The sequence below is a fragment of the Phytophthora cinnamomi genome (assembly GCF_018691715.1).
Source record: "Phytophthora cinnamomi strain GKB4 chromosome Unknown Contig48, whole genome shotgun sequence".
Taxonomy (NCBI): domain Eukaryota; phylum Oomycota; class Peronosporomycetes; order Peronosporales; family Peronosporaceae; genus Phytophthora; species Phytophthora cinnamomi.
Window position 1 is genome coordinate 271,448 of NW_027150981.1, and position 24,694 is coordinate 296,141.

At 56.8% G+C, this 24,694-nt stretch overlaps 8 protein-coding genes across 8 annotated transcripts; 3 read left to right on the top strand and 5 right to left on the bottom strand.

Annotated features, from left to right (window-relative positions):
* Positions 1 to 305: 305 nt before the first annotated feature.
* Positions 306 to 1,325, bottom strand: IUM83_19758 (glyceraldehyde-3-phosphate dehydrogenase; the record flags this gene model as incomplete). Its single annotated transcript, XM_067944822.1, has 1 exon — positions 306 to 1,325. The coding sequence occupies one exon, from the start codon at positions 1,323 to 1,325 to the stop codon at positions 306 to 308; it is 1,020 nt and encodes a 339-aa protein (XP_067790210.1).
* Positions 1,326 to 4,554: 3,229 nt separating this feature from the next.
* IUM83_19759 (glyceraldehyde-3-phosphate dehydrogenase) lies at positions 4,555 to 5,577 on the bottom strand (the record flags this gene model as incomplete). Its single annotated transcript, XM_067944823.1, has 1 exon — positions 4,555 to 5,577. The coding sequence occupies one exon, from the start codon at positions 5,575 to 5,577 to the stop codon at positions 4,555 to 4,557; it is 1,023 nt and encodes a 340-aa protein (XP_067790203.1).
* A 1,759-nt stretch (positions 5,578 to 7,336) lies between these two features.
* On the top strand, positions 7,337 to 8,359 carry IUM83_19760 (glyceraldehyde-3-phosphate dehydrogenase; the record flags this gene model as incomplete). Its single annotated transcript, XM_067944824.1, has 1 exon — positions 7,337 to 8,359. The coding sequence occupies one exon, from the start codon at positions 7,337 to 7,339 to the stop codon at positions 8,357 to 8,359; it is 1,023 nt and encodes a 340-aa protein (XP_067790201.1).
* Positions 8,360 to 8,839: 480 nt separating this feature from the next.
* IUM83_19761 (uncharacterized protein) lies at positions 8,840 to 10,303 on the bottom strand (the record flags this gene model as incomplete). The annotated part of the gene is made up of 1 exon (XM_067944825.1): positions 8,840 to 10,303. One exon carries the CDS (start codon positions 10,301 to 10,303, stop codon positions 8,840 to 8,842), a length of 1,464 nt encoding a protein of 487 aa, XP_067790200.1.
* Positions 10,304 to 10,627: 324 nt separating this feature from the next.
* On the bottom strand, positions 10,628 to 11,649 carry IUM83_19762 (glyceraldehyde-3-phosphate dehydrogenase; the record flags this gene model as incomplete). The annotated part of the gene is made up of 2 exons (XM_067944826.1): positions 10,628 to 11,026; positions 11,113 to 11,649. 2 exons carry the CDS (start codon positions 11,647 to 11,649, stop codon positions 10,628 to 10,630), a joined length of 936 nt encoding a protein of 311 aa, XP_067790187.1.
* A 1,019-nt stretch (positions 11,650 to 12,668) lies between these two features.
* On the top strand, positions 12,669 to 13,691 carry IUM83_19763 (glyceraldehyde-3-phosphate dehydrogenase; the record flags this gene model as incomplete). The annotated part of the gene is made up of 1 exon (XM_067944827.1): positions 12,669 to 13,691. The coding sequence occupies one exon, from the start codon at positions 12,669 to 12,671 to the stop codon at positions 13,689 to 13,691; it is 1,023 nt and encodes a 340-aa protein (XP_067790202.1).
* A 324-nt stretch (positions 13,692 to 14,015) lies between these two features.
* IUM83_19764 (uncharacterized protein) lies at positions 14,016 to 15,656 on the top strand (the record flags this gene model as incomplete). Its single annotated transcript, XM_067944828.1, has 1 exon — positions 14,016 to 15,656. One exon carries the CDS (start codon positions 14,016 to 14,018, stop codon positions 15,654 to 15,656), a length of 1,641 nt encoding a protein of 546 aa, XP_067790199.1.
* Positions 15,657 to 23,351: 7,695 nt separating this feature from the next.
* On the bottom strand, positions 23,352 to 24,380 carry IUM83_19765 (glyceraldehyde-3-phosphate dehydrogenase; the record flags this gene model as incomplete). Its single annotated transcript, XM_067944829.1, has 1 exon — positions 23,352 to 24,380. One exon carries the CDS (start codon positions 24,378 to 24,380, stop codon positions 23,352 to 23,354), a length of 1,029 nt encoding a protein of 342 aa, XP_067790198.1.
* Between the last annotated feature and the right edge of the window lie 314 nt (positions 24,381 to 24,694).

Below are 24,694 nucleotides of genomic sequence, written 5' to 3' on the forward strand. Positions count from 1 at the left end.
CAGCCAAAGAGCGGCCGACCAACCATTTCCGGTGGCAAAGAAAATCTACGGAAAGAAAAGTACAACAAGTGAAGTAGTGAAGAAATGCATGAAGAGCCTCAATGACTTTTTATTAGTTATTGTCCTGATATCACCAAGCTGACACGCTTGCAGACCTAGTACGAGGCGTCCACGACAACCCTTCCCACGGACCTAGTTCATAAAATGCACCAACCCGCTTGCTTCATCGCAAGCTGACGAACAACCCCGAGCTCCAAGACCCGGTTCAACGTCGCCTCGGCACAGTCTCTTCAAAGAGACGCGACTTACTTGTCGATGGTGGCCATGTGCAGCACCAGGTCCACGAGGCGGTTCGAGTAGCCCCACTCGTTGTCGTACCACGACACCAGCTTCACGAACGTGTCGTTAAGAGCAATGCACGCGTCCGCGTCGAACGTGCTCGAGTGCTTGTCGTGCAGGAAGTCGTTCGACACCACCTGGTCCTCCGTGTAGCCGAGGATGCCGGCCAGCTCGCCCTCCGACGCGGCCTTCACGGCGGCCTTGATCGCGTCCATGGACGCAGGCTTCTCCAGACGGCACGTCAGGTCCACCACCGACACGTCGGGCGTCGGCACGCGGAACGCCATGCCCGTCAGCTTGCCGTTCAGCACCGGCAGCACCTTGCCCACGGCCTTGGCGGCGCCCGTCGACGACGGGATGATGTTCTGGCCGCAGCCACGGCCGCCGCGCCAGTCCTTGCCGCCCTTCGCAGGGCCGTCCACGGGAAGCTGCGTCGCCGTCGTCGCGTGCACGGTCGTCATCAGACCCTCCACGATGCCGAACTTGTCGTTGATCACCTTGGCCAGCGGCGCCAGGCAGTTCGTCGTGCACGACGCGTTCGACACCACGGGCGCCGAGCCGTCATACTCCTTGTGGTTCACGCCCATCACGTACATGGGCGTGGCGTCCTTGGGCGGCGCAGAGATCACCACCTTCTTGCAGCCACCGTCGATGTGGGCCTTGGCCTTCTCCGTCGTCGTGAACACGCCCGTCGACTCGCACACGTACGTGGCGCCGGCCTTGCCCCACGGGATCTCGGCCGGGTTACGAGCGTCGAAGACGTGAATGACCTGGCCGTTCACCACCAGGTTGCCGTCCTTCGTCTCGACCGTGCCGTCGAACTTGCCGTGCGTCGAGTCGTACTTGAACAGGTACGCCATGTACTCCAGGTCCATGAACGGGTCGTTGATGGCCACCACCTTGGTCTTGGGGTTCTCGATGGCGGCGCGGCACACAAGACGGCCGATGCGGCCGAAGCCGTTGATGCCGATGTTGACTTCAGTCATGGTGAGGGGAGTGAGTGGAGGTGTGTTTGCTGTGCGTGGAAGCCCGCGAATTGGAGAATGAGGGGAGGCTTTGATGCGTTTGACGTTGAAGGTGCGGGCCTGGTTTTGATACCGGTAAATTCGAGTACACTCTGTATACTGATAAAGCGCTTTTGAGAGGGAAGCGAATGTGGTTTGCGACACGGTGTCTACCGCCTAAAATGTCGTTGTTGATAAGCTCTAGGCTTATAGGCAAAAGGGGACAAATGCCGTGAGCTACTGTTGTTGCTGTGAAGTTGGGGGACGTTGCCTGGTAGATCATAAGCAAAGAGCATCAGGGCCGCAAAAAAAACTAGCTACAGTAGTTCCTCTGGGAACGGATACCCTTGGCAGACGGATGTTACTTGCGATAGCGGCTTTTGGGGCGCCTGATAAGGGGCGGGTCGCACCTCTTCTCTTTTTGGCTCTTTTATAGCTAATAAAGTGGAGGTCGGGTCACAGCACATTTTCGCATTTCCCTTAAGAAATTCACATCCAAGTCAGTATAACTTTGCTACAGTTAAGCGCCAGCCTCACAGAAGCAGCCGTCTAGGAGACGCCCAAGGGGCAACAGTGGAGAGACCAGATGAGCGCATAGAGTGGAGCGATGCTCTCGTGGAGTCGCTGTTGTTCCTCCGGATGCACAAGTACGGCCCTGCCTTCAAGGGCTCGAAGAGCAAAGCGCAGCTGTTGCAGCCTGGACTCACATTCTAGATGATTTTAACGAGGAGAACCGCCGCTCATGCAAAGTATCGCAGCTCAAGAACAAGTTCCAGGGGTTGAAGACCACATTCAACAACATCAAGGCCAGTGAGCCCCAGACCGGCAATAGCACGGAACATCCGCTCGAATATCCTAGCATCTGGCCTACGCTGATCATGTACTTTGGCGATCTGAGAGGGAGCGTGACTTCGGTCAAACGGGCTCCATTGAGGCTTCACCCTCGCCAGAAGGGCAACCGCGCACCATTGTCACTGAAGGCGCGGCCAACAAACGTCAGGCTCGAAAGCGTAAGATGGATCTGGCGAGCGCGGTGGCGTCGATGGCCGAGTCACTAAGCTTACGATTGAACTCAAACGGGACATCTCATGACGTTCAGCTGCTTATGACCAAGTTGGCTCGAATGGAAGAACAGATCACCGCTCTCGTTGTCAATCAACAGAAAACACTCCAGCTGATGCAAGCCTCCCTTGATGGGTCTCGTCTAAACGCTGCTATATTGGCCTTCATGCAGAGTACTGCTGATAACGCTGTCACTACAACTACACCTGCAGGAACTGCTCAACGCGACAAGCAAACAGGTAATCTCTAATTGCGTCGCGCTTGTCGCGAGCTGGCTTTTCATGTCCCGCCACTTCTTCTGTAGCCCACCATGTCGGTCGATCTCCATCCAGTCTTCTATAGCCACAGGAGTAAGTGCAGGTGTTCCATCGAGGTCGATGATCCAGTTGTGAAGTACAAGGCAGCCTTTGATGATCAACGCCATGTCCGTAGGCGTTTGTAGTGACAGATCCGATTTGAACACTCTAAACTTGCCTTTGAGCCTTCCAAACGACTGCTCCACCGCAATACGTGTTCAAATTATAGGCAATACGGGGTCAATACATTAGTGAGAAGTTGATAACCCGCGTCTCCAACGAGGTGTGTTCCGGGGGAAGTGTATCGAGCATCTCGCGGGCAAAATCGATCGATTAAATACGGATTTGTCGTTTTGAGCTCCGTTGCTGTAGCGAATATGCCATGAATCGCTGCGGTGTCCACGACACCCATCATGTTAAATGCCGGATACCCGCGACGGCAGTACCAGCCGTCATAGTCCGCAAAACGTTTTACTCGTATTAGGCACCCGTCCACAGCCCCAACAACACCCGGTGCTCAAACTCACTGCAAATCAGCTCCCAGTCAGACGCCCGCGTCGGTGGCGTGATGGTCCTCTCGACCCAGGTCTCCAGCACTGCAAGCACTTGGTGGATAGACGCCACTGCAATCGTTTTCCCATGGCCAACTAGCTCAGCTGCCTTGTACATGGAGCCTCCGTGTGCTAAGACTAGCGATCGCAACTCGTGTGGAAATGTCCACCTCTGCGTTGCTTCCCAGCGGAGGTAGAACGGTGGCCCAGCGTATATGCCGTCGAAACCGGATACCGGATTCATGCCGAGAGGATGTTAGCAGAAAAAGAGACCAAAAGACTTGCGATAGCGGCGTTTTTGGGTTCTCTTTCTGCGACCTCTTTTTTTGACTGCGACCCGCCCCTAATCTCGTTGACGTAAAAAGTCGGGGACATAGATCCGCGCCTCGTAAAAAGTAGAGTGGGACGATGGCTTGGGCCTGCAAAGATACCTCGGACGAGAGTTCGGAGCCGCGGCCTGCCAACATGGCAGTCCCAAGGCCTGCCGGGAGATGACGGAGAGGCGCGCAAGAACTCCTTGCTCACAGTGATCGATCACAATCGACTGCTTGGTGGAGGCCGCGCTCGGTGAGCGCAAGGCTCAGGCGCTGTCAAGGGGCAGAAACTATCGCGGCGGTGGACCGCGTAAAAAATCTCGGCCAATCGCAGCCGCGCGTAAAAAGTGGCGCGTCACCAAGCACCAATTTTGCAGAGAAACGCAGGTCGACGCACGACAATAGCGCTGAACGGTCGGTCGCTCTTCAGTAGACGGAGAAATTAGCCCGATTTTAATTCGACTTGTTCAGGCGAGTTGCTTCGCTTGCTACGTCGTCACTAGCAATCTGTCTTCGAGACGGGGACGTGGCGACTCCATCTTGACCAGTACATGTACCGTGCACAGATTGCTCGTCCATCTTTATGGCGTTCAAAGTACTTCAAATTGTTGCGTTTGCTTTGCTTACGCCAACCTAATCGACGAGCTGCCCCTTACCAGCTTCATTTGTACAAACGCGTCCTCGAGCATGTTCGGGCAGCTGTGGTTGTAGCACTCATTTGTAAAATCCTGCGCTCTACCATACCTGACGTAGGTGGTGAGGTATTTGTAAGAAGCTAGCGAAATCTCGACCCTGACAACGGAGGTTAAAGGTTGGTATAGGTTCACCACCGTACCAACAAACTCCACCTCTAACACCTCAAAAGAACTTTAAACCAAACCCACACAGCTACAAGCCACAAGCATACAAAGTCAAAGCCAAAGTATCATTAGATATCTAAATCAACAGGCTACGAATACGGTCTGCCAAACCAACTAAAAGCTTACGCTTAGTTGTCGATGGTGGCCATGTGCAGCACCAGGTCCACGAGGCGGTTCGAGTAGCCCCACTCGTTGTCGTACCACGACACCAGCTTCACGAACGTGTCGTTAAGAGCAATGCACGCGTCCGCGTCGAACGTGCTCGAGTGCTTGTCGTGCAGGAAGTCGTTCGACACCACCTGGTCCTCCGTGTAGCCGAGGATGCCGGCCAGCTCGCCCTCCGACGCGGCCTTCACGGCGGCCTTGATCGCGTCCATGGACGCAGGCTTCTCCAGACGGCACGTCAGGTCCACCACCGACACGTCGGGCGTCGGCACGCGGAACGCCATGCCCGTCAGCTTGCCGTTCAGCACCGGCAGCACCTTGCCCACGGCCTTGGCGGCGCCCGTCGACGACGGGATGATGTTCTGGCCGCAGCCACGGCCGCCGCGCCAGTCCTTGCCGCCCTTCGCAGGGCCGTCCACGGGAAGCTGCGTCGCCGTCGTCGCGTGCACGGTCGTCATCAGACCCTCCACGATGCCGAACTTGTCGTTGATCACCTTGGCCAGCGGCGCCAGGCAGTTCGTCGTGCACGACGCGTTCGACACCACGGGCGCCGAGCCGTCGTACTCCTTGTGGTTCACGCCCATCACGTACATGGGCGTGGCGTCCTTGGGCGGCGCAGAGATCACCACCTTCTTGCAGCCGCCCTCGATGTGGGCCTTGGCCTTCTCCGTCGTCGTGAACACGCCCGTCGACTCGCACACGTACGTGGCGCCGGCCTTGCCCCACGGGATCTCGGCCGGGTTGCGCGCCGCGAACACGTGGATCACCTCGCCGTTCACCACCAGGTTGCCGTCCTTCGTCTCCACGGAGCCGTCGAACTTGCCGTGCGTCGAGTCGTACTTGAACAGGTACGCCATGTACTCCAGGTCCATGAACGGGTCGTTGATGGCCACCACCTTGGTCTTGGGGTTCTCGATGGCGGCGCGGCACACGAGGCGGCCGATGCGGCCGAAGCCGTTGATGCCGATGGCGACTTGCTCAGGCATGGCTGTAGTAGGTGGGTAGGTGGTCTTGGATGCGGTGCTCGGAAGCGTGCAAAATGAAGAATGAGCTGTTGCTGGTGGAATGGTATTGCCGCCGAGGTCTCAGCAATGTGTTGTTCGGGTCCCCTGCCGTGACGACACCGGTCTACCTCGGTATCTTTGCTTGCTCACAGTTCAGGGCGCTGTTGAACATTTTGGCGTGTATGTGACACGGGGTACGTGGCGTAAAAACTTAGTTTGGCGCGTCAGCCAATGGGGTAGCGCCGTAAAAAGTAGTTGAGCTCGTAAAAAATCCAAAAGATCGCGCTCCAAGCAGAAAAGCATCAAATCCATGCGCGTTTACAGAAAAACGCGCCAACTGCCACGCACGTTGAAGACTCATGTCGATCGCCATAAAGAGGGCAAGACAAGATTCGACCTGCGCCCAGCCTATGGCGTTGATCATGAGTCTTCAACGTACGTGGCACGCCTCGACCAGGCCCTGGGTGGCCACTGGCCAAGCTTGCCGCTAGCGCCCTGGGTGCGATTGTGTGCCACGGCCGCAGCTGCATGGGGTGCAACGCAATGTCCTTCTTGTTGGTTGGAACACAAGCGAGGTGTGTGTCAAGAATGGCACGGTTGAGCATGACATGCTGTCAAGAAGGTCGGCGCCAAGGTAATACATGCAAGTGCTGTGCAGTCGGAGAGGACCCGCTGCGACGGGGACAGTGTTGGCCACGCTACCGTTTGTCTTTTGGTTTGGTTGCAATGCGCGCAGATGGCGACGCTCGACACGCATCGCGAGGCTTGTGACTTGAGATACCTGTACGGCACCAACGTCTTGGGCTTCGGTGCTCGTGGGTTCTGCTGGCAACGTTGATGTTGCTGTCGTTAATGCATGTGTTGCTGTGTAGACCCGCTCCTGCCGGACTCGTGCACTGTGCCAATGAATTCGGTGTACTTGCGGCGCATGTGATGCTTGGACGACGCGACAGGCGCAAGGACTCCTTCGAAAAATGGGTGGTGGCATTCTATCTCTCACGGGGATAGCGAGAACGCTCCATTGTTGACCGCATCGTGGGCGAGTGTTGTGTGAACTAGCGGTTTGCCAACGGCGGAAGGAGTCGTATTTGTTCGGGCCAACTAGCCGAACGGAGGCGAATGTGCCGTGAATGCATTCGTAGTACATGCAACAACACCAGCAGTAGTAATGTCCATGGATATAGTAGAGTTCCATTGCTATACCGGTAGCGACACCACTACATGTAGATCGGCTGCATCGATCTCGAACCCGAAAGCTCTCAAACCTAGCCAGGCCAGCCAAATCCCTCGTTAATCCCAGCGCTGACTGGAGAAATGGGCAGCTTGCTTGCTCAGGCGAGTTAAACCCAGTCATGCCAAGGCAGCAACCAAAATAACGCCTCTCGCCGCCAGTGAACTTGAGGCGTCCCCCATTTCTCTGCCAAGGAAGGCACCGAGGTGCGGGTTTTTGCTTCGGAAGCAAACAGCCTGGTTGGATGCGAGCCACTGCTGGGAAGCACCAGTGCAGCGCTTGTCAAAGGGAGAGCGCCAGCCGGGACTTGCCCACTCGAAAACGCGCCATGGCGCGCAGAAGCGCGTCACCGGCTGGCAGTGACAGGCCGGCCGCGATCCGATGAAGCAAAGTATCCGCACCAGCTTGGCCCCCTCGAGGAGACCTCGACGGCCAGCACCAACAGCTCATTCTTCATTTTGCACGCTTCCGAGCACCGCATCCAAGACCACCTACCCACCTACTACAGCCATGCCTGAGCAAGTCGCCATCGGCATCAACGGCTTCGGCCGCATCGGCCGCCTCGTGTGCCGCGCCGCCATCGAGAACCCCAAGACCAAGGTGGTGGCCATCAACGACCCGTTCATGGACCTGGAGTACATGGCGTACCTGTTCAAGTACGACTCGACGCACGGCAAGTTCGACGGCTCCGTGGAGACGAAGGACGGCAACCTGGTGGTGAACGGCGAGGTGATCCACGTGTTCGCGGCGCGCAACCCGGCCGAGATCCCGTGGGGCAAGGCCGGCGCCACGTACGTGTGCGAGTCGACGGGCGTGTTCACGACGACGGAGAAGGCCAAGGCCCACATCGAGGGCGGCTGCAAGAAGGTGGTGATCTCTGCGCCGCCCAAGGACGCCACGCCCATGTACGTGATGGGCGTGAACCACAAGGAGTACGACGGCTCGGCGCCCGTGGTGTCGAACGCGTCGTGCACGACGAACTGCCTGGCGCCGCTGGCCAAGGTGATCAACGACAAGTTCGGCATCGTGGAGGGTCTGATGACGACCGTGCACGCGACGACGGCGACGCAGCTTCCCGTGGACGGCCCTGCGAAGGGCGGCAAGGACTGGCGCGGCGGCCGTGGCTGCGGCCAGAACATCATCCCGTCGTCGACGGGCGCCGCCAAGGCCGTGGGCAAGGTGCTGCCGGTGCTGAACGGCAAGCTGACGGGCATGGCGTTCCGCGTGCCGACGCCCGACGTGTCGGTGGTGGACCTGACGTGCCGTCTGGAGAAGCCTGCGTCCATGGACGCGATCAAGGCCGCCGTGAAGGCTGCGTCGGAGGGCGAGCTGGCCGGCATCCTCGGCTACACGGAGGACCAGGTGGTGTCGAACGACTTCCTGCACGACAAGCACTCGAGCACGTTCGACGCGGACGCGTGCATTGCTCTTAACGACACGTTCGTGAAGCTGGTGTCGTGGTACGACAACGAGTGGGGCTACTCGAACCGCCTCGTGGACCTGGTGCTGCACATGGCCACCATCGACAACTAAGCGTAAGCTTTTAGTTGGTTTGGCAGACCGTATTCGTAGCGGGTTGGTGCTGTAGTTATTTCTTCAATAAAGCCTTAGCTTGAGATGTACTTCGTGTTGGAGCTGGGTTGCCAACCTGGACTTGTTGAGCCGAGTGTGTATATTTTTGATTGTTAGAATTTCGTTGTTTGGTAGCATTCTCTTTCTTGCAATTATCGCTTCGGTTTGTTGGGGACAAGAAATGTAGTGTCATCGGCAATCGAAGTTCAATTCGAACTACAGGTAGTACATGCATTTTCACAGTTAGTGCTAGCAGGAAACAGTACTTCAGGGTTCTTTGTTAGCCGAGAATGTCTGCAATATTCATTGTTCGTGTACTCGAACGCGAGTCGTCTCGATAGGTCTCTGAAGCCTGCTTTAGATGAGTAGGCTGCTGGTGTTGATATAGCGGTGAGGCGAAGGTGGACGCGAGGGCGGAACTGTCGTAATCCACGCCGTCGTCTACCAGCAGCGCCTTCGAAAGCACGAATGAAAGCTCACGCTGCTCGGGGAAATCTCGGCCACGGCTGCAGCGAATTCCATCTTCTCACTGATGCTGGAGACCCGGCCAGTTCTTTTCTCAACCGAAAACATGATTTGAGATGGCACCTCGATCACTTTTCCGACAAGAGCGTCAACCAGCGGTCCACTGGAGACCAAGTGAGGAAAAACAGACTCGATGGTGTTGAAGGTGATGCGAAGCATGTATCGCGCGGTCGATTCAACCCGACACAGACTGCTCCTATCGTCGGAAAAGGCAGTTTTCGCTTTGCCCTCTTGGCAAAACTTCAACAGCTCGAAGCATTTGCTGAGAGCACACCATCGCTCTTTCACATGATTAGCTTCACTCGCTGCGCCAAGTTGCTCTTGTGAGGCGAATCGCTGCTGCCAGAAACTGCTTTGCAAGGCCTCAGATGCAGGATCCTTGTGGTAGCCAGAAGCAAAAGCGGTGAAGTACTCGGCCACGATCCTTTGGCAGAACTCATCGGAGCTGGATAAAGGGGCGTGTCGTGCTGGCATCTCCGATACATTTTGCTGTCCGTGACTTCCCGTCTCACTACTGCCCCGAGATGGTGCAGGTGGTTTCTCTTCCTCGTCCGGGTCGTCAATGACACCAAGCATGGCATTGGGCGTGATGAGCGCTCGTCCCAGTAGGACGTTCACGATGTATGGGTTCTTCACAGCTGCAGTGAAGGCCCCCACAAAGTCCATTTCCACGTCGTATCGGAAGCACTTGCCGGCGGCGTTGAAGTGGAACGTCGACCGGCCCTGTGCTTCGACCTCCCGGCCCACAAGCTGCGCCACGAGTCCCTCGTCCCCGAGGATGTGTGGGAACACCATCTCGATCGTGCGGCGCGTGACCTGGAACAGGAACCAGGCCTTGTCCGAGACCAGCACCGAGTCTTCGGCCACGACGATGGTGTCCACTTGCCCGCGGAGGCAGATGAAGCGCAGGAACGTGGAGTAGTTGGCCATCTGCTCCATGATAGCGTCGGGCCCGCACAGTCCGTAGCCCAAGTCCACCTCCTCGGCCATGACGCGCTGGTCGCGGTCGTCGGCTCTTTCGAGCGGGAGGACGCCCTTGCGGAACACGTGCAGGTACTCGTGCACCAGCCTGGACAGAGACCCCTCGGGCGAGTGGCGCTGCACCAGCGCCTTGGTGTGCAGGATGTCGCGCAGCGCCGCGAGGTTGCGCACGCTCTGCTGCAGGTTTTGCACGTCCAGCGTGAGGTTGAAGGCCGCGGAGCGCTCGTTGGGCACGGAGCCGTAGGGCCCCCACCCGCGCGTGCACTTGCGCGGCGTGCCGTCCTTCTTGAGCTTCCGGGGCCGCCACCGGCGCGGCCGGTTGGCACCAGCTTGTTGCGCTGCGCCCTCGGCCTCCGCCTCGCGAGCGTGAGCTGCGTCGTTTGGTGGACGCGTCGCCATTGGGATCGGATAGTGATGCACGGAAGAATTGGCGGAGGAGTCGAGTGCCAAAGATGTTGAGGAGAGTCGAGGGCGGATAATGTTGCGCGTAAATGGAAACTTCCACCCGTTAGCAACCAGGTTTTAACAGCTTTTGAAGCGATCCGGACGCTATATTATAAAAACCAAAATGAGGCCGCGCCAAGCACGGCAACAGAATCGTCTCTTCAGCGCCTCGTCGGCAACGCACACACTTTGCATGCACGCGCGCTGTGACAGGAATCTGGCAGACGACTCGCGATCTATTCACTACACCAGGTGCGTGAACTACATGCACCAGTCAGCTTAGTTGTCGATGGTGGCCATGTGCAGCACCAGGTCCACGAGGCGGTTCGAGTAGCCCCACTCGTTGTCGTACCACGACACCAGCTTCACGAACGTGTCGTTAAGAGCAATGCACGCGTCCGCGTCGAACGTGCTCGAGTGCTTGTCGTGCAGGAAGTCGTTCGACACCACCTGGTCCTCCGTGTAGCCGAGGATGCCGGCCAGCTCGCCCTCCGACGCGGCCTTCACGGCGGCCTTGATCGCGTCCATGGACGCAGGCTTCTCCAGACGGCACGTCAGGTCCACCACCGACACGTCGGGCGTCGGCACGCGGAACGCCATGCCCGTCAGCTTGCCGTTCAGCACCGGCAGCACCTTGCCCACGGCCTTGGCGGCGCCCGTCGACGACGGGATGATGTTCTGGCCGCAGCCACGCCGCCGCGTCAGTCCTTGCCGCCCTTCGCAGGGCCGTCCACGGGAAGCTGCGTCGCCGTCGTCGCGTGCACGGTCGTCATCAGACCCTCCACGATGCCGAACTTGTCGTTGATCACCTTGGCCAGCGGCGCCAGGCAGTTCGTCGTGCACGACGCGTTCGACACCACGGGCGCCGAGCCGTCGTACTCCTTGTGGTTCACGCCCATCACGTACATGGGCGTGGCGTCCTTGGGCGGCGCAGAGATCACCACCTTCTTGCAGCCGCCCTCGATGTGGGCCTTGGCCTTCTCCGTCGTCGTGAACACGCCCGTCGACTCGCACACGTACGTGGCGCCGGCCTTGCCCCACGGGATCTCGGCCGGGTTGCGCGCCGCGAACACGTGGATCACCTCGCCGTTCACCACCAGGTTGCCGTCCTTCGTCTCCACGGAGCCGTCGAACTTGCCGTGCGTCGAGTCGTACTTGAACAGGTACGCCATGTACTCCAGGTCCATGAACGGGTCGTTGATGGCCACCACCTTGGTCTTGGGGTTCTCGATGGCGGCGCGGCACACGAGGCGGCCGATGCGGCCGAAGCCGTTGATGCCGATGGCGACTTGCTCAGGCATGGCTGTAGTAGGTGGGTAGGTGGTCTTGGATGCGGTGCTCGGAAGCGTGCAAAATGAAGAATGAGCTCTGCTGTCGAGCAGTAGCAGCAGTATACGCGTTGGTCGCCCCCGGCGGCGGATCCGGAGACGTCTGTCAGCCGGCGCATTGACACGCACCGGGTCTGTGACAGGGCAGGGCCGATACTGTAGAGTGAAGTTGGAGTTTTTACGAGCCAATGGGGAGGCGTCGTAAAAAGTCTGCTGAAGCTCATGCGTGCAGAGACCGGACCAAATCACAAAAATTAATCGCTCAGCTCGGATTATGCGCTGCCTCGAGCTCGCTTGCAAAGCTGTAAAGCTGTGACGTGTGTCCTCGGCCCGCTTGCTGGTTTCGCTGCCTGGGTTCGGCCCGAAGCTTGGGTCCGCCTGCGCAAACAGCGACGAATACCGGTACGATGGCAGAACAACCAACACGACGACACTCCTGCAACGCCAGAAGACGCTCAGACAGCATAGCATGGTCGATCCCCGGGGCAAACATGGCGCGAGGCAATCATACCAAACGCGAGCCGCTGCGGCTCACGCGTAACCAGATTCACCCGTATACAAAACACGGGTGGCTTGCATCTTGTTTGCCGAGCGCGCTGCCGTGTGTGCATGAAGGTCCGACCTCCTCCGAGAACAAAACATGGCGGACGAAGCCGTACTCCCAGCTACTGGAGCTCAGCTCCGAGCTGAGTTCAGGTTTTACGTGGTGTGTTCTTCTCCTGCCGTGGACCGGTGTTTAGCATTCAAGGATGCTCAGAATGTTAAGAATCGAGGTGAAGTGGCGATTGATACCTAGTTGGTTTGCTTGCTCGTTTAGCAGGGAATCGTTTCTATGTAATTGTGAAGTTTTGGTGCTTGGACAACACGTAACGTCCGCGAGTTTCTTTGCAGACCAGGTTATGCCGGCCGACCTGCTCGACAGCAGAGCTCATTCTTTCATTTGCACGCTTCCGAGCACCGCATCCTAGACCACCTACCCACCTACTACAGCCATGCCTGAGCAAGTCGCCATCGGCATCAACGGCTTCGGCCGCATCGGCCGCCTCGTGTGCCGCGCCGCCATCGAGAACCCCAAGACCAAGGTGGTGGCCATCAACGACCCGTTCATGGACCTGGAGTACATGGCGTACCTGTTCAAGTACGACTCGACGCACGGCAAGTTCGACGGCTCCGTGGAGACGAAGGACGGCAACCTGGTGGTGAACGGCGAGGTGATCCACGTGTTCGCGGCGCGCAACCCGGCCGAGATCCCGTGGGGCAAGGCCGGCGCCACGTACGTGTGCGAGTCGACGGGCGTGTTCACGACGACGGAGAAGGCCAAGGCCCACATCGAGGGCGGCTGCAAGAAGGTGGTGATCTCTGCGCCGCCCAAGGACGCCACGCCCATGTACGTGATGGGCGTGAACCACAAGGAGTACGACGGCTCGGCGCCCGTGGTGTCGAACGCGTCGTGCACGACGAACTGCCTGGCGCCGCTGGCCAAGGTGATCAACGACAAGTTCGGCATCGTGGAGGGTCTGATGACGACCGTGCACGCGACGACGGCGACGCAGCTTCCCGTGGACGGCCCTGCGAAGGGCGGCAAGGACTGGCGCGGCGGCCGTGGCTGCGGCCAGAACATCATCCCGTCGTCGACGGGCGCCGCCAAGGCCGTGGGCAAGGTGCTGCCGGTGCTGAACGGCAAGCTGACGGGCATGGCGTTCCGCGTGCCGACGCCCGACGTGTCGGTGGTGGACCTGACGTGCCGTCTGGAGAAGCCTGCGTCCATGGACGCGATCAAGGCCGCCGTGAAGGCCGCGTCGGAGGGCGAGCTGGCCGGCATCCTCGGCTACACGGAGGACCAGGTGGTGTCGAACGACTTCCTGCACGACAAGCACTCGAGCACGTTCGACGCGGACGCGTGCATTGCTCTTAACGACACGTTCGTGAAGCTGGTGTCGTGGTACGACAACGAGTGGGGCTACTCGAACCGCCTCGTGGACCTGGTGCTGCACATGGCCACCATCGACAACTAAGCTGACTGGTGCATGTAGTTCACGCACCTGGTGTAGTGAATAGATCGCGAGTCGTCTGCCAGATTCCTGTCACAGCGCGCGTGCATGCAAAGTGTGTGCGTTGCCGACGAGGCGCTGAAGAGACGATTCTGTTGCCGTGCTTGGCGCGGCCCCATTTTGGTTTTTATAATATAGCGTCCGGATCGCTTCAAAAGCTGTTAAAACCTGGTTGCTAACGGGTGGAAGTTTCCATTTACGCGCAACATTATCCGCCCTCGACTCTCCTCAACATCTTTGGCACTCGACTCCTCCGCCAATTCTTCCGTGCATCACTATCCGATCCCAATGGCGACGCGTCCACCAAACGACGCAGCTCACGCTCGCGAGGCGGAGGCCGAGGGCGCAGCGCAACAAGCTGGTGCCAACCGGCCGCGCCGGTGGCGGCCCCGGAAGCTCAAGAAGGACGGCACGCCGCGCAAGTGCACGCGCGGGTGGGGGCCCTACGGCTCCGTGCCCAACGAGCGCTCCGCGGCCTTCAACCTCACGCTGGACGTGCAAAACCTGCAGCAGAGCGTGCGCAACCTCGCGGCGCTGCGCGACATCCTGCACACCAAGGCGCTGGTGCAGCGCCACTCGCCCGAGGGGTCTCTGTCCAGGCTGGTGCACGAGTACCTGCACGTGTTCCGCAAGGGCGTCCTCCCGCTCGAAAGAGCCGACGACCGCGACCAGCGCGCCTTCATGCAGCGCGTCATGGCCGAGGAGGTGGACTTGGGCTACGGACTGTGCGGGCCCGACGCTATCATGGAGCAGATGGCCAACTACTCCACGTTCCTGCGCTTCATCTGCCTCCGCGGGCAAGTGGACACCATCGTCGTGGCCGAAGACTCGGTGCTGGTCTCGGACAAGGCCTGGTTCCTGTTCCAGGTCACGCGCCGCACGATCGAGATGGTGTTCCCACACATCCTCGGGGACGAGGGACTCGTGGCGCAGCTTGTGGGCCGGGAGGTCGAAGCACAGGGCCGGTCGACGTTCCACTTCAACGCCGCCGGCAAGTGCTTCCGATACGACGTGGAAATGGACTTTGTGGGGGCCTTCACTGCAGCTGTGAAGAACCCATACATCGTGAACGTCCTACTGGGACGAGCGCTCATCACGCCCAATGCCATGCTTGGTGTCATTGACGACCCGGACGAGGAAGAGAAACCACCTGCACCATCTCGGGGCAGTAGTGAGACGGGAAGTCACGGACAGCAAAATGTATCGGAGATGCCAGCACGACACGCCCCTTTATCCAGCTCCGATGAGTTCTGCCAAAGGATCGTGGCCGAGTACTTCACCGCTTTTGCTTCTGGCTACCACAAGGATCCTGCATCTGAGGCCTTGCAAAGCAGTTTCTGGCAGCAGCGATTCGCCTCACAAGAGCAACTTGGCGCAGCGAGTGAAGCTAATCATGTGAAAGAGCGATGGTGTGCTCTCAGCAAATGCTTCGAGCTGTTGAAGTTTTGCCAAGAGGGCAAAGCGAAAACTGCCTTTTCCGACGATAGGAGCAGTCTGTGTCGGGTTGAATCGACCGCGCGATACATGCTTCGCATCACCTTCAACACCATCGAGTCTGTTTTTCCTCACTTGGTCTCCAGTGGACCGCTGGTTGACGCTCTTGTCGGAAAAGTGATCGAGGTGCCATCTCAAATCATGTTTTCGGTTGAGAAAAGAACTGGCCGGGTCTCCAGCATCAGTGAGAAGATGGAATTCGCTGCAGCCGTGGCCGAGATTTTCCCCGAGCAGCGTGAGCTTTCATTCGTGCTTTCGAAGGCGCTGCTGGTAGACGACGGCGTGGATTACGACAGTTCCGCCCTCGCGTCCACCTTCGCCTCACCGCTATATCAACACCAGCAGCCTACTCATCTAAAGCAGGCTTCAGAGACCTATCGAGACGACTCGCGTCCGAGTACACGAACAATGCATATTGCAGACATTCTCGGCTAACAAAGAACCCTGAAGTACTGTTTCCTGCTAGCACTAACTGTGAAAATGCATGTACTACCTGTAGTTCGAATTGAACTTCGATTGCCGATGACACTACATTTCTTGTCCCCAACAAACCGAAGCGATAATTGCAAGTAGTGCTGTCGTCTCAGTTAAGTTAACGTACCTAAACTAACCTCCAGCTAAACTGCCTCCAGAAACTTGCGTAACCTACGTTAACCTCTGAAAACCTATCATACAATTTCCAAGTGAAATCAGGGCAGGATCTTGCGGAGGCGCCTCACTTTGAAGAACGCGATGGACGAGCTCCAAGCTCCGGATCCGGCCCGCCAAACAACCAGCTCCAATCTGGAACGAGAACGCAGTGATATGCAGCAGGCTGTGGACTATGGGCCAAGGACGCCTAACAGATGGCTGCCCAGTCGTAGCCGTTGTTCAAGTGGTCAGACTCACTATGAAACTCCGTTGCGTGATCGCTCCCCGAGCCGCTATCAGCTCCGCAGCGCGTCCAAGACACCGCCTCTAGTTGCTGTGAGTCATGGCGCGAGGACGCCTCGCAACTATACACCTAGTCGTGGTCGTTATTCAAACGATCAGACTCGATTACGAATTCGAGACTCCGTTGCGTGAGCAGTCAGCCAGCCGATACCAGCTCCGCGGCGCGTCCAAGACGCCGCCCAGGACTCTCGGCAAACACCCATCCCAAGCTACAAGGACCCCGAAATCTTTCCAACGATCGAACAGGGACAACATCCAGCCCAAAGTCTGCACCAGCTCGACCGCGTAAGATTCAGCGCTCAAGTGGTGACATCCGCACAAATACGCGCCGTCAGCGCAGAATTGTGGAGTTCCAATCACATGACAGCCCCGCATCAAGTTATGACGCCAATTCTGATAAGAACACAAAACTGAGTGGCCCTCCTCCTCATCGTGACCCAAGATCACAGCCGGCTGCAACTTATCGTGACTTGTGCGCACCTGGATTACACTTCACGGTAAATCCACCTCGACTGTTTACTGCTCAACGTCAACACAAGCCAGTACTGTGGCAGTTTGTCACTTTGTTTCTTCATCCAGATCATTGGGACTTGGCCGATTCAGAAGCTCAAAATCGCTATGCTGCGTTCGCTTTTTGCAAGAAGTGTATGGTGTCGATATACTATGCACCCTCAAACCACAAGATTTCTGCGCACATGTCGAAGTTTCACCGTGCCGAGATGGTCGAGTATGAACAGAAACAACATGAAAACACGGAACTCTTGTCACGCACAGTCACCCGGGGATTAGCAGCCGTGACAGATGTTCGAAGTATCACCCCAGCGCAGCAGGAACGTGTGAATATGCTGCTTGCGCAATGGATTGCAGCGCATTTTCGGCCGCTTGTCATAGTTGAAGACGAGGGATTTTTGAAGTTTGTTTCCTACGTTACTCTTGATCTTGGCCGTGCCTGCGTGGATATCCCTAAACGGAATCAATTGCGAGGCTATATCGTGCGTTTTGCTGGTGACCTCAGAATCACAGTTCGCCATGACATTGAAGCATCATGTTTCTATTTCTCAATCACTAGTGATATCTGGACGGCTCGAACGGCTCACAGCTATGTGGCGAGGTGCGGGCCAATTCCCGGCTTTCCAGATAGAACCTTGAATAAACGTAGACCGCCGAACGTCGGACTAGAGCTCAGAAGGCTCAGAGTCTTGAGGTCTCAGCTGAAATACCTCAGCTGAGCCCAACAACGGCTCGGATGAAACTTCCCAGCTCCGGTCCTTGGTCAGGCGCGGCGTGTGCACCTCCCTTGCGATCCCCTTGACGGTTCTTCCTAGGGCTACGCTTTGGGCCCAGACGTCAGCCAGCCACAGCAACCTTGTTCCCACTTCAGATGTCTCCAGCGCTCTCCAAACGAAACCTGCTCCCCACTCAACAGGTCTCAGTTCGCACGTGTCCAACCCAATCTGCCCCGGGTTTTCTCCAATACAAAACACGACACTCCACACGTAACTTGTCCACCTCTTCCGAGACCTTGGACCTGGTCTCCGTAGCTTCTTCACTTCCTCCGGCGGCTCCAGCTGAGAGCCGCTTCCACAGGTCTTCACTCGCCCCTCAGACCTAGAATGGCCCCGAGAAAATTGGCTCGGTTTGAGCCTGTCCGTAGTCTGGGTTCTCGCTCTGCACCCAGGGACGCCCGCGCACCACGCTCCAAAATGAGCGAAATTCAGTAACCGCACTGAAGACTTGAACCAATCTCAGCCCCCGCGTAGTCGCTCCGCCGAAACCTCAGGAGAGTCACTTACTCCCGGGAAATACGAAATACGTGTCGGTAATGTCGTCCAGATCACGTAATAATATAAAATAGCTAATTAAGCTCCTCCTCACACCGAGGCACACCCAAAAAGACTATATGGGGTTGAGTTTTGATGGAACCGGTCCTCGGCACCCTTTTACACTAGGAAACACTCCCACTTGCGTCCTTCGGGGCAAATTCGATTCTGATTCAATTATCACACATGCAAACAAAGACCTATCAGTGGGGGCGCACAGCGCCGCTCAGAGAGCACCCACAAAGGGTGCTAAGACCATCTTGAGAGCTGCCAGTGTGCCTAAGGCATTCGGCGCTTCAACCTGAGTTTTAGCCAATAATGGGCCGAGCTCAGCAAAATCCAGCGTGGTCAGGCATGGGTTCGGCAGATCTTCAACGAAGCTTCAGTGATGGGTAGCTGATCCCCGGTGACTCATTGGTCGAAAGTGTGTCGTACCTGGGTACAGCTGGTCCCATCCCGGCTGATATATGAGTCCGTCATCATTTGATGACGCGACCCTCCAGCAGCGCGCATTCACCGTGTACCCATCGGCCACTCTGAGCCCCCATAGTCTCAGGCGAGATTCCAACTGAGACCCCCGGCAAAAATGTCCACCAGTGTCCGCATCATCTGAGACCTGAGTCGCCAAACTGAGACTCCGGAGCGTCCGCTGAGCCCAAGCACATCCCGCTGAAACATCTGAGCCGAGACATACAGATTCCAGCTGTTCCGGCTGAGACCACCCAAGCTCAGAGCAGTGAGATCTGAAACCAACTGGCTTCAGCTGAGACCAGCTAGTCTCAGTGATCCAAACTGAGACCCGGGGACTTCAATTCTTCCAGCTGAGACTTGGAGACTTCAGCGCCTTCACCACCAAAGCTGGCCGACTCCCAGCCGAGCTGCAGCGAGTTCAGCTGAGACCAAGTCGGCTCTGTTTGCCGCGCATCCAGCCATCAACAGGTGTCTATCCGGGACGTCTGAGCTCAGTGTAGCTCAGCGGGGTGACCGCAATCCGAACTTCACAGGAGTCAAGCCAATCCATAGTCAACTTCAGTCATCGTGGCTTCAGAGTCGCAATAGTCTCAGCGAAATAGCTAGGCCTCCCAGCTGAGACCTGGGTGTGACGAGGTCCGAGCCAATTCTTGGCCAGGACCCATCAGTCAGAGGCCCAAACCCTACCACGTACCGGCCACATGTCACTTGAAACGTGGATATTTCTTGATCCAAGTCTGGTTTTTGTACATACTTCAAGTTGTGCTGGCTACATCTGGAAACTGAGCTCTGCGAACGTTGAGTTGCGGCGACCCCAGATCCCCAGGTCTGAGATTTGAATTCGGTCTGGAGTCTGAGGTCTGAGAATCGCTCTAGAGGCCACAGATCTGAGGCTCCAGGCCTTGGATCGGGCTCTGGGTGACGAATTGAGCCCTGGCCTTCTGGGTCTGTGATTTGAAGTCCCATGGTTGCTTAAGTCTCAGACCTCAGGTCTCAGATTGGTGATCTCACAGTTTGGAATGCCCGGAGTTCTGAGACCTGAGAGTGGTGGCAAAAGTCTGAGACTTGGTGATTTGGAGTTCGGTCTGAGGTTTGCCTGTGGACCAGACCATGAGATGTGCAGTCTGGGGTCTGGGAAGAAGGCGTGGCGTGCGGCGTCTGATTTCATCTCGGCTTTGGGGTGCCACGACTGAGATATGGAGTCAACATCGTAATTTTGCCCCCAGCTCAGATTCCCAGACTCAGAGTCCCAGAAGTTGAACCAAAACTGAGACTCGTCAAATTGGTTGGACAGCCGGGGTATGGAATCAACATCGTAATTTTGCCCCCAGCTCAGATTCCCGGCCTCAGAGTCCCAGAATTCGAGCCAGAATTGAGACATGTCAAATCGGTTGGACAGCTGGGGTATGGAATCAACATCGTATTTTTGCCCTCAGCTCAGGTTTTCAGCCCGGCAGTCCCTCAACTTGTGCCAAAACTGAGACACGGTGATTGTGGGCGCAAGTTGGTGTCTGGATGCACGATGTTCGTGAGGATAAGTGGCAACTGGTGAAAGACAGCTGACGCTCCAAGCCTAGGACGCGACTAAAAGCCTACGGCGTGCCTGCAGGGCCTGAAGTGCGACTTCGTGGTCTCGCCTATGAAGTGGGTACACAGCGATGGCTACGTTGCCGGTCTGGGAGCTGCGGTAGTTGCTCTTTGGAGTTGGCGGTTGCCGCTTGGAAGGTCACTCTGAAGGGTCGCCCCGTTGTGGCTTTTCGGCCCCTGGTGTCGGGCACACAAGATTCGGCCTGACCAGTCGCCTATGGATTTGGGCCAACGGGAGCCGCAGAATCTTGGCGTCATCCTGATTACACACTGATTTGTACCCAGAGTAATCAGTGTAATCAGGTGATGACAGACCAAGTCCGCCCAATCCCGGCCACAAGATCCTGGCGTAATCAGGATATCACTGATTTGCACCCAGGTGTAATCAGTGTAATCAAGTGATGACTGACACAGACAGGCCAATGGAAGGGCCGACGCATTCACGGGCGCCGCCAAGCCAGTAGCTTAGTGGGTGTCTCACCCTTGTTCAAGGTGTACCCAGGAGATGTTTGCACCCTTACTTGATAGGCCCTTTGTATGTGCATGTGCATGATAATAATCAGAGTTTGTTTTGCCCCGAAGACCGCAAGCTGCGGAGTTCGTCTTGCGCCGACGGGCGTGTTGCTTCACAGGGACCAAGTCCCTGCCCCCGGCGGCGCGCGCAAGGTCAAGTGGAGTCGCTACGAGTGTTCTACGGTCAAGCTCAGCTAACTCCAAATAAATTCAAGTTCAACAACCAAGCCTTTTCGTGTTTCGGCCCGGTTTGCCTTCGTTGTTGTATTTCCACACGCGGGACGTTGGTTTTGCTGGTTTTTCGTGCTGGTTGGCTGGTTTCCTGGCGGTGCTTCATATTTTCGGGCGGAAGGTGCTCCGCTCTGAGGTTTCCGCAGAGCAACACCTGGGATAGTGGTTTCTGGGGTTGCTAGTGGTATCCGTGTGGCGCGAATAGTCTGGGATAGTGGTTCCCAGCTTCGCTGTGTCGCCTACATCAAGGCGTGGTGCGCGGAAGTCCCAGGGTGCAGAGCGAGAACCCTGGATCAAGGCAGGCTCAGACCGAGCCAACTCTCGGGGCCACTCTGGTCTGAGGGGCGAGTGAAGACCGTTGTGCGGCTCTCAGTCTGAGCCGCCGGAGGAAGTGTCGTGACTGGAAGCGACTCGAAGCCGGAGTCGCTGAGCAAGGAGGAGGCTGTTAAGGCCCAGAGTCCAAGGGCCTGAGAAGAGAAGTGGACTAAGTGTGTGTGGAGTGAACGTGTTTATATTCAAGAAAACGGGGCACAGCGGACTCAGCACGTGCGTACAAGGGCCTTCCAAGCAAGGAGCAAGCTTCGTCTGGGGGCATCTGGGAACTGTCGAGTTCGGAGGCAGCTGGTGTGGCCGACGCAAGTCTGGGCCCACAGCGTAGCCTTAGGAAGAACCAAGTCAAGGGATTGCAAGAGTGAGGAACACACGCCTCACCCAGCTTGGGATCTGAGATCTAATCTCAGGTTCTGAGTTGAGTGGTCTGAGATCGAGGTCTAGCCGCGAGGCTATTCCCTGATTTTGGAGCCCGCATCGCCACATGGGGCTTCGGCCGAGAGTGTGTTCATGGTCTCCGAGCCAGTTCTTGTTGAAGCGGCGGTTCCTTGAAGCCAGCTGCCCTCACCCATCCACTAAGGGTCGTGCGTGGGACATAGAGTGCGTTGGCGGCGGGCAATTGACGGGTTCGCCGGAAAGATCCGAGCGAGCCTCGTCACAGCTATATCTCCTTCACGATTCATTATGTGACAGAAGAATTTGAGCTTCGCAATTGGACACTGGAGGTGACGGAGATCCCTGGGATTCATACAGGTGGGGTAATCGCAGCAAAACTGACGGCGATGATCCATTTATGGAATCTGAACCGGAATGAATGCACACGATTCGTTCACGATTCAGGAACCAATATTGTAGGTGCTGCCGAGCTATTAAACTTTGAAAATACACCATGCATCGCACACGAGCTGCACCTTGTAGTGTCTGGAGCACTATCGAAGAATAAGTCATCCGAGACAGAACGTCCAGCGTGGGTATCGCTTGTTGACGACGAGGAAGACTCAACTACCATTGAATATGAGGGCGACGATGACCTTGATGAAAATGAGAGAAGTGACATGGAGCGACTTAGAGACCACGCAATTGACGAAGTTCTAGAGTTTGCAGATGAAGTACTTATTGGTCTGGAGAAAAACGCCATGGAGACTATGCGCGAAATCGTTCAATCATTTCGATCGTTGTCTGTGTACTTCAGAAGGTCAGCGAAAGCACGCAACCGGCTCATTGAGATTCAGAAAAAAAGTGACAGCAACTCTGTTGCAGTTAACATGATTGTCGACTGTCCAACACGCTGGAATAGCTGCTACGACATGTTGGAGCGATGCCTACAGCTTCAAGGAGCGTTAGATGGATTTTTTCAACACTTGCATTCTGCAGACGGGCACGTGGAGTTTAAAGATATGCGCAACAAGCTTTCGAAGCCAAAGCATAAGGATTGGCTGGCAATTGACTGCATGTGCCTCCTTCTGAGGCAGTTTGCAAGAGTGTCGACAATGCTAGGTGCTCAACGTTATCCTAGTCTACCGCTTGTCATGTCTGCTATTACTGGTGTTGAGACTGTTCTTCAGAACAAGCATCTCTTGGACGGCAAACTAAATGGCGCTGGAAGCGAAGCTTATGTCGATGAAGTACGAGTGTTGATGACGGATGTGCAAGCCACTATTCTTCGCGTGTTTCAAAGTCGATTTGGTAAGCTAAAGAACACCGATTTGACCTGGATTGCGTACCTGGATCCCCGCGTAGCGAAGGCAATGAATCACGTGGGGCCACATGAACGACTTCAAACTGATGAAAAGTTTATGAAAGCTGTCGCTGAGCTCGCAAATGTTACTCCGTCGACACCCCCGCATACCCAGCAATTTTCTACAGAGCAAACACGAAGCCCAGACTATATTGGAGACGCAATGTTTGGACCCCTTCAGCCCTGTGCCGCATCACGAACAGAGCAGGCATGCAGTGAAGAATTTGGCAAGTATCTCGCTGCTGCTAAAACTATAGTGATATCACAAAAAGACCGGGACAAGTTCGACACACTTGCATGGTGGCGTACCAACAAATCAACGTACCCGAACATCGCTAGGCTTGCAAGGAAGTGGCACGGAGCAGTAGCAACAAGTGTACCTTCGGAGAGAGCGTTCTCTACTAGCGGAAACATCATAACCGCGAAACGAAGCTCTTTGGCACCAGAGCTAGTTCAAACATCATAACCGCGAAACGAAGCTCTTTGGCACCAGAGCTAGTTCAAACATCATAACCGCGAAACGAAGCTCTTTGGCACCAGCGCGTCGAACGTGCTCGAGTGCTTGTCGTGCAGGAAGTCGTTCGACACCACCTGGTCCTCCGTGTAACCGAGGATGCCGGCCAGCTCGCCCTCCGACGCGGCCTTCACGGCGGCCTTGATCGCGTCCATGGACGCAGGCTTCTCCAGACGGCATGTCAGGTCCACCACCGACACGTCGGGCGTCGGCACGCGGAACGCCATGCCCGTCAGCTTGCCGTTCAGCACCGGCAGCACCTTGTCCACAGCCTTGGCGGCGCCCGTCGACGACGGGATGATGTTCTGGCCGCAGCCACGGCCGCCGCGCCAGTCCTTGCCGCCCTTCGCAGGGCCATCCACGGGAAGCTGCGTCGCCGTCGTCGCGTGCACGGTCGTCATCAGACCCTCCACGATGCCGAACTTGTCGTTGATCACCTTGGCCAGCGGCGCCAGGCAGTTCGTCGTGCACGACGCGTTCGACACCACGGGCGCCGAGCCGTCGTACTCCTTGTGGTTCACGCCCATCACGTACATGGGCGTGGCGTCCTTGGGCGGCGCAGAGATCACCACCTTCTTGCAGCCGCCCTCGATGTGGGCCTTGGCCTTCTCCGTCGTCGTGAACACGCCCGTCGACTCGCACACGTACGTGGCGCCGGCCTTGCCCCACGGGATCTCGGCCGGGTTGCGCGCCGCGAACACGTGGATCACCTCGCCGTTCACCACCAGGTTGCCGTCCTTCGTCTCCACGGAGCCGTCGAACTTGCCGTGCGTCGAGTCGTACTTGAACAGGTACGCCATGTACTCCAGGTCCATGAACGGGTCGTTGATGGCCACCACCTTGGTCTTGGGGTTCTCGATGGCGGCGCGGCACACGATGCGGCCGATTCGGCCGAAGCCGTTGATGCCGATGGCGACTTGCTCAGGCATGGTTGTAGTAGGTGGGTAGGTGGTCTTGGATGCGGTGCTCGGAAGCGTGCAAATGAAAGAATGAGCTCTGCAGTCGAGCAGCTTGCCCGGCATAACCTGGGGTGCAAAGAAACTCGCGGACGTTACGTGTTGTCCAAGCACCAATTCTTCACAATTACATAGAAACGATTCCCTGCTAAACGAGCAAGCAAACCAACCACCAGTCGTCACTTCACCTCGATTCTTAACACTCAATATCCTTAGACCTCTTTGTTAAACACACCATCTCCCAAGCTATTTGCAAATTTTCCCAACCAAAGTGAAAGGGGGATGAGCTGACGAAAAAAAAATACGGCAGGTCAACACAAAAAAAATTCTCCAGAAAATGCAGAACCTCAACTGCCTGCTAGCGTTTTGTCCAGGACAAT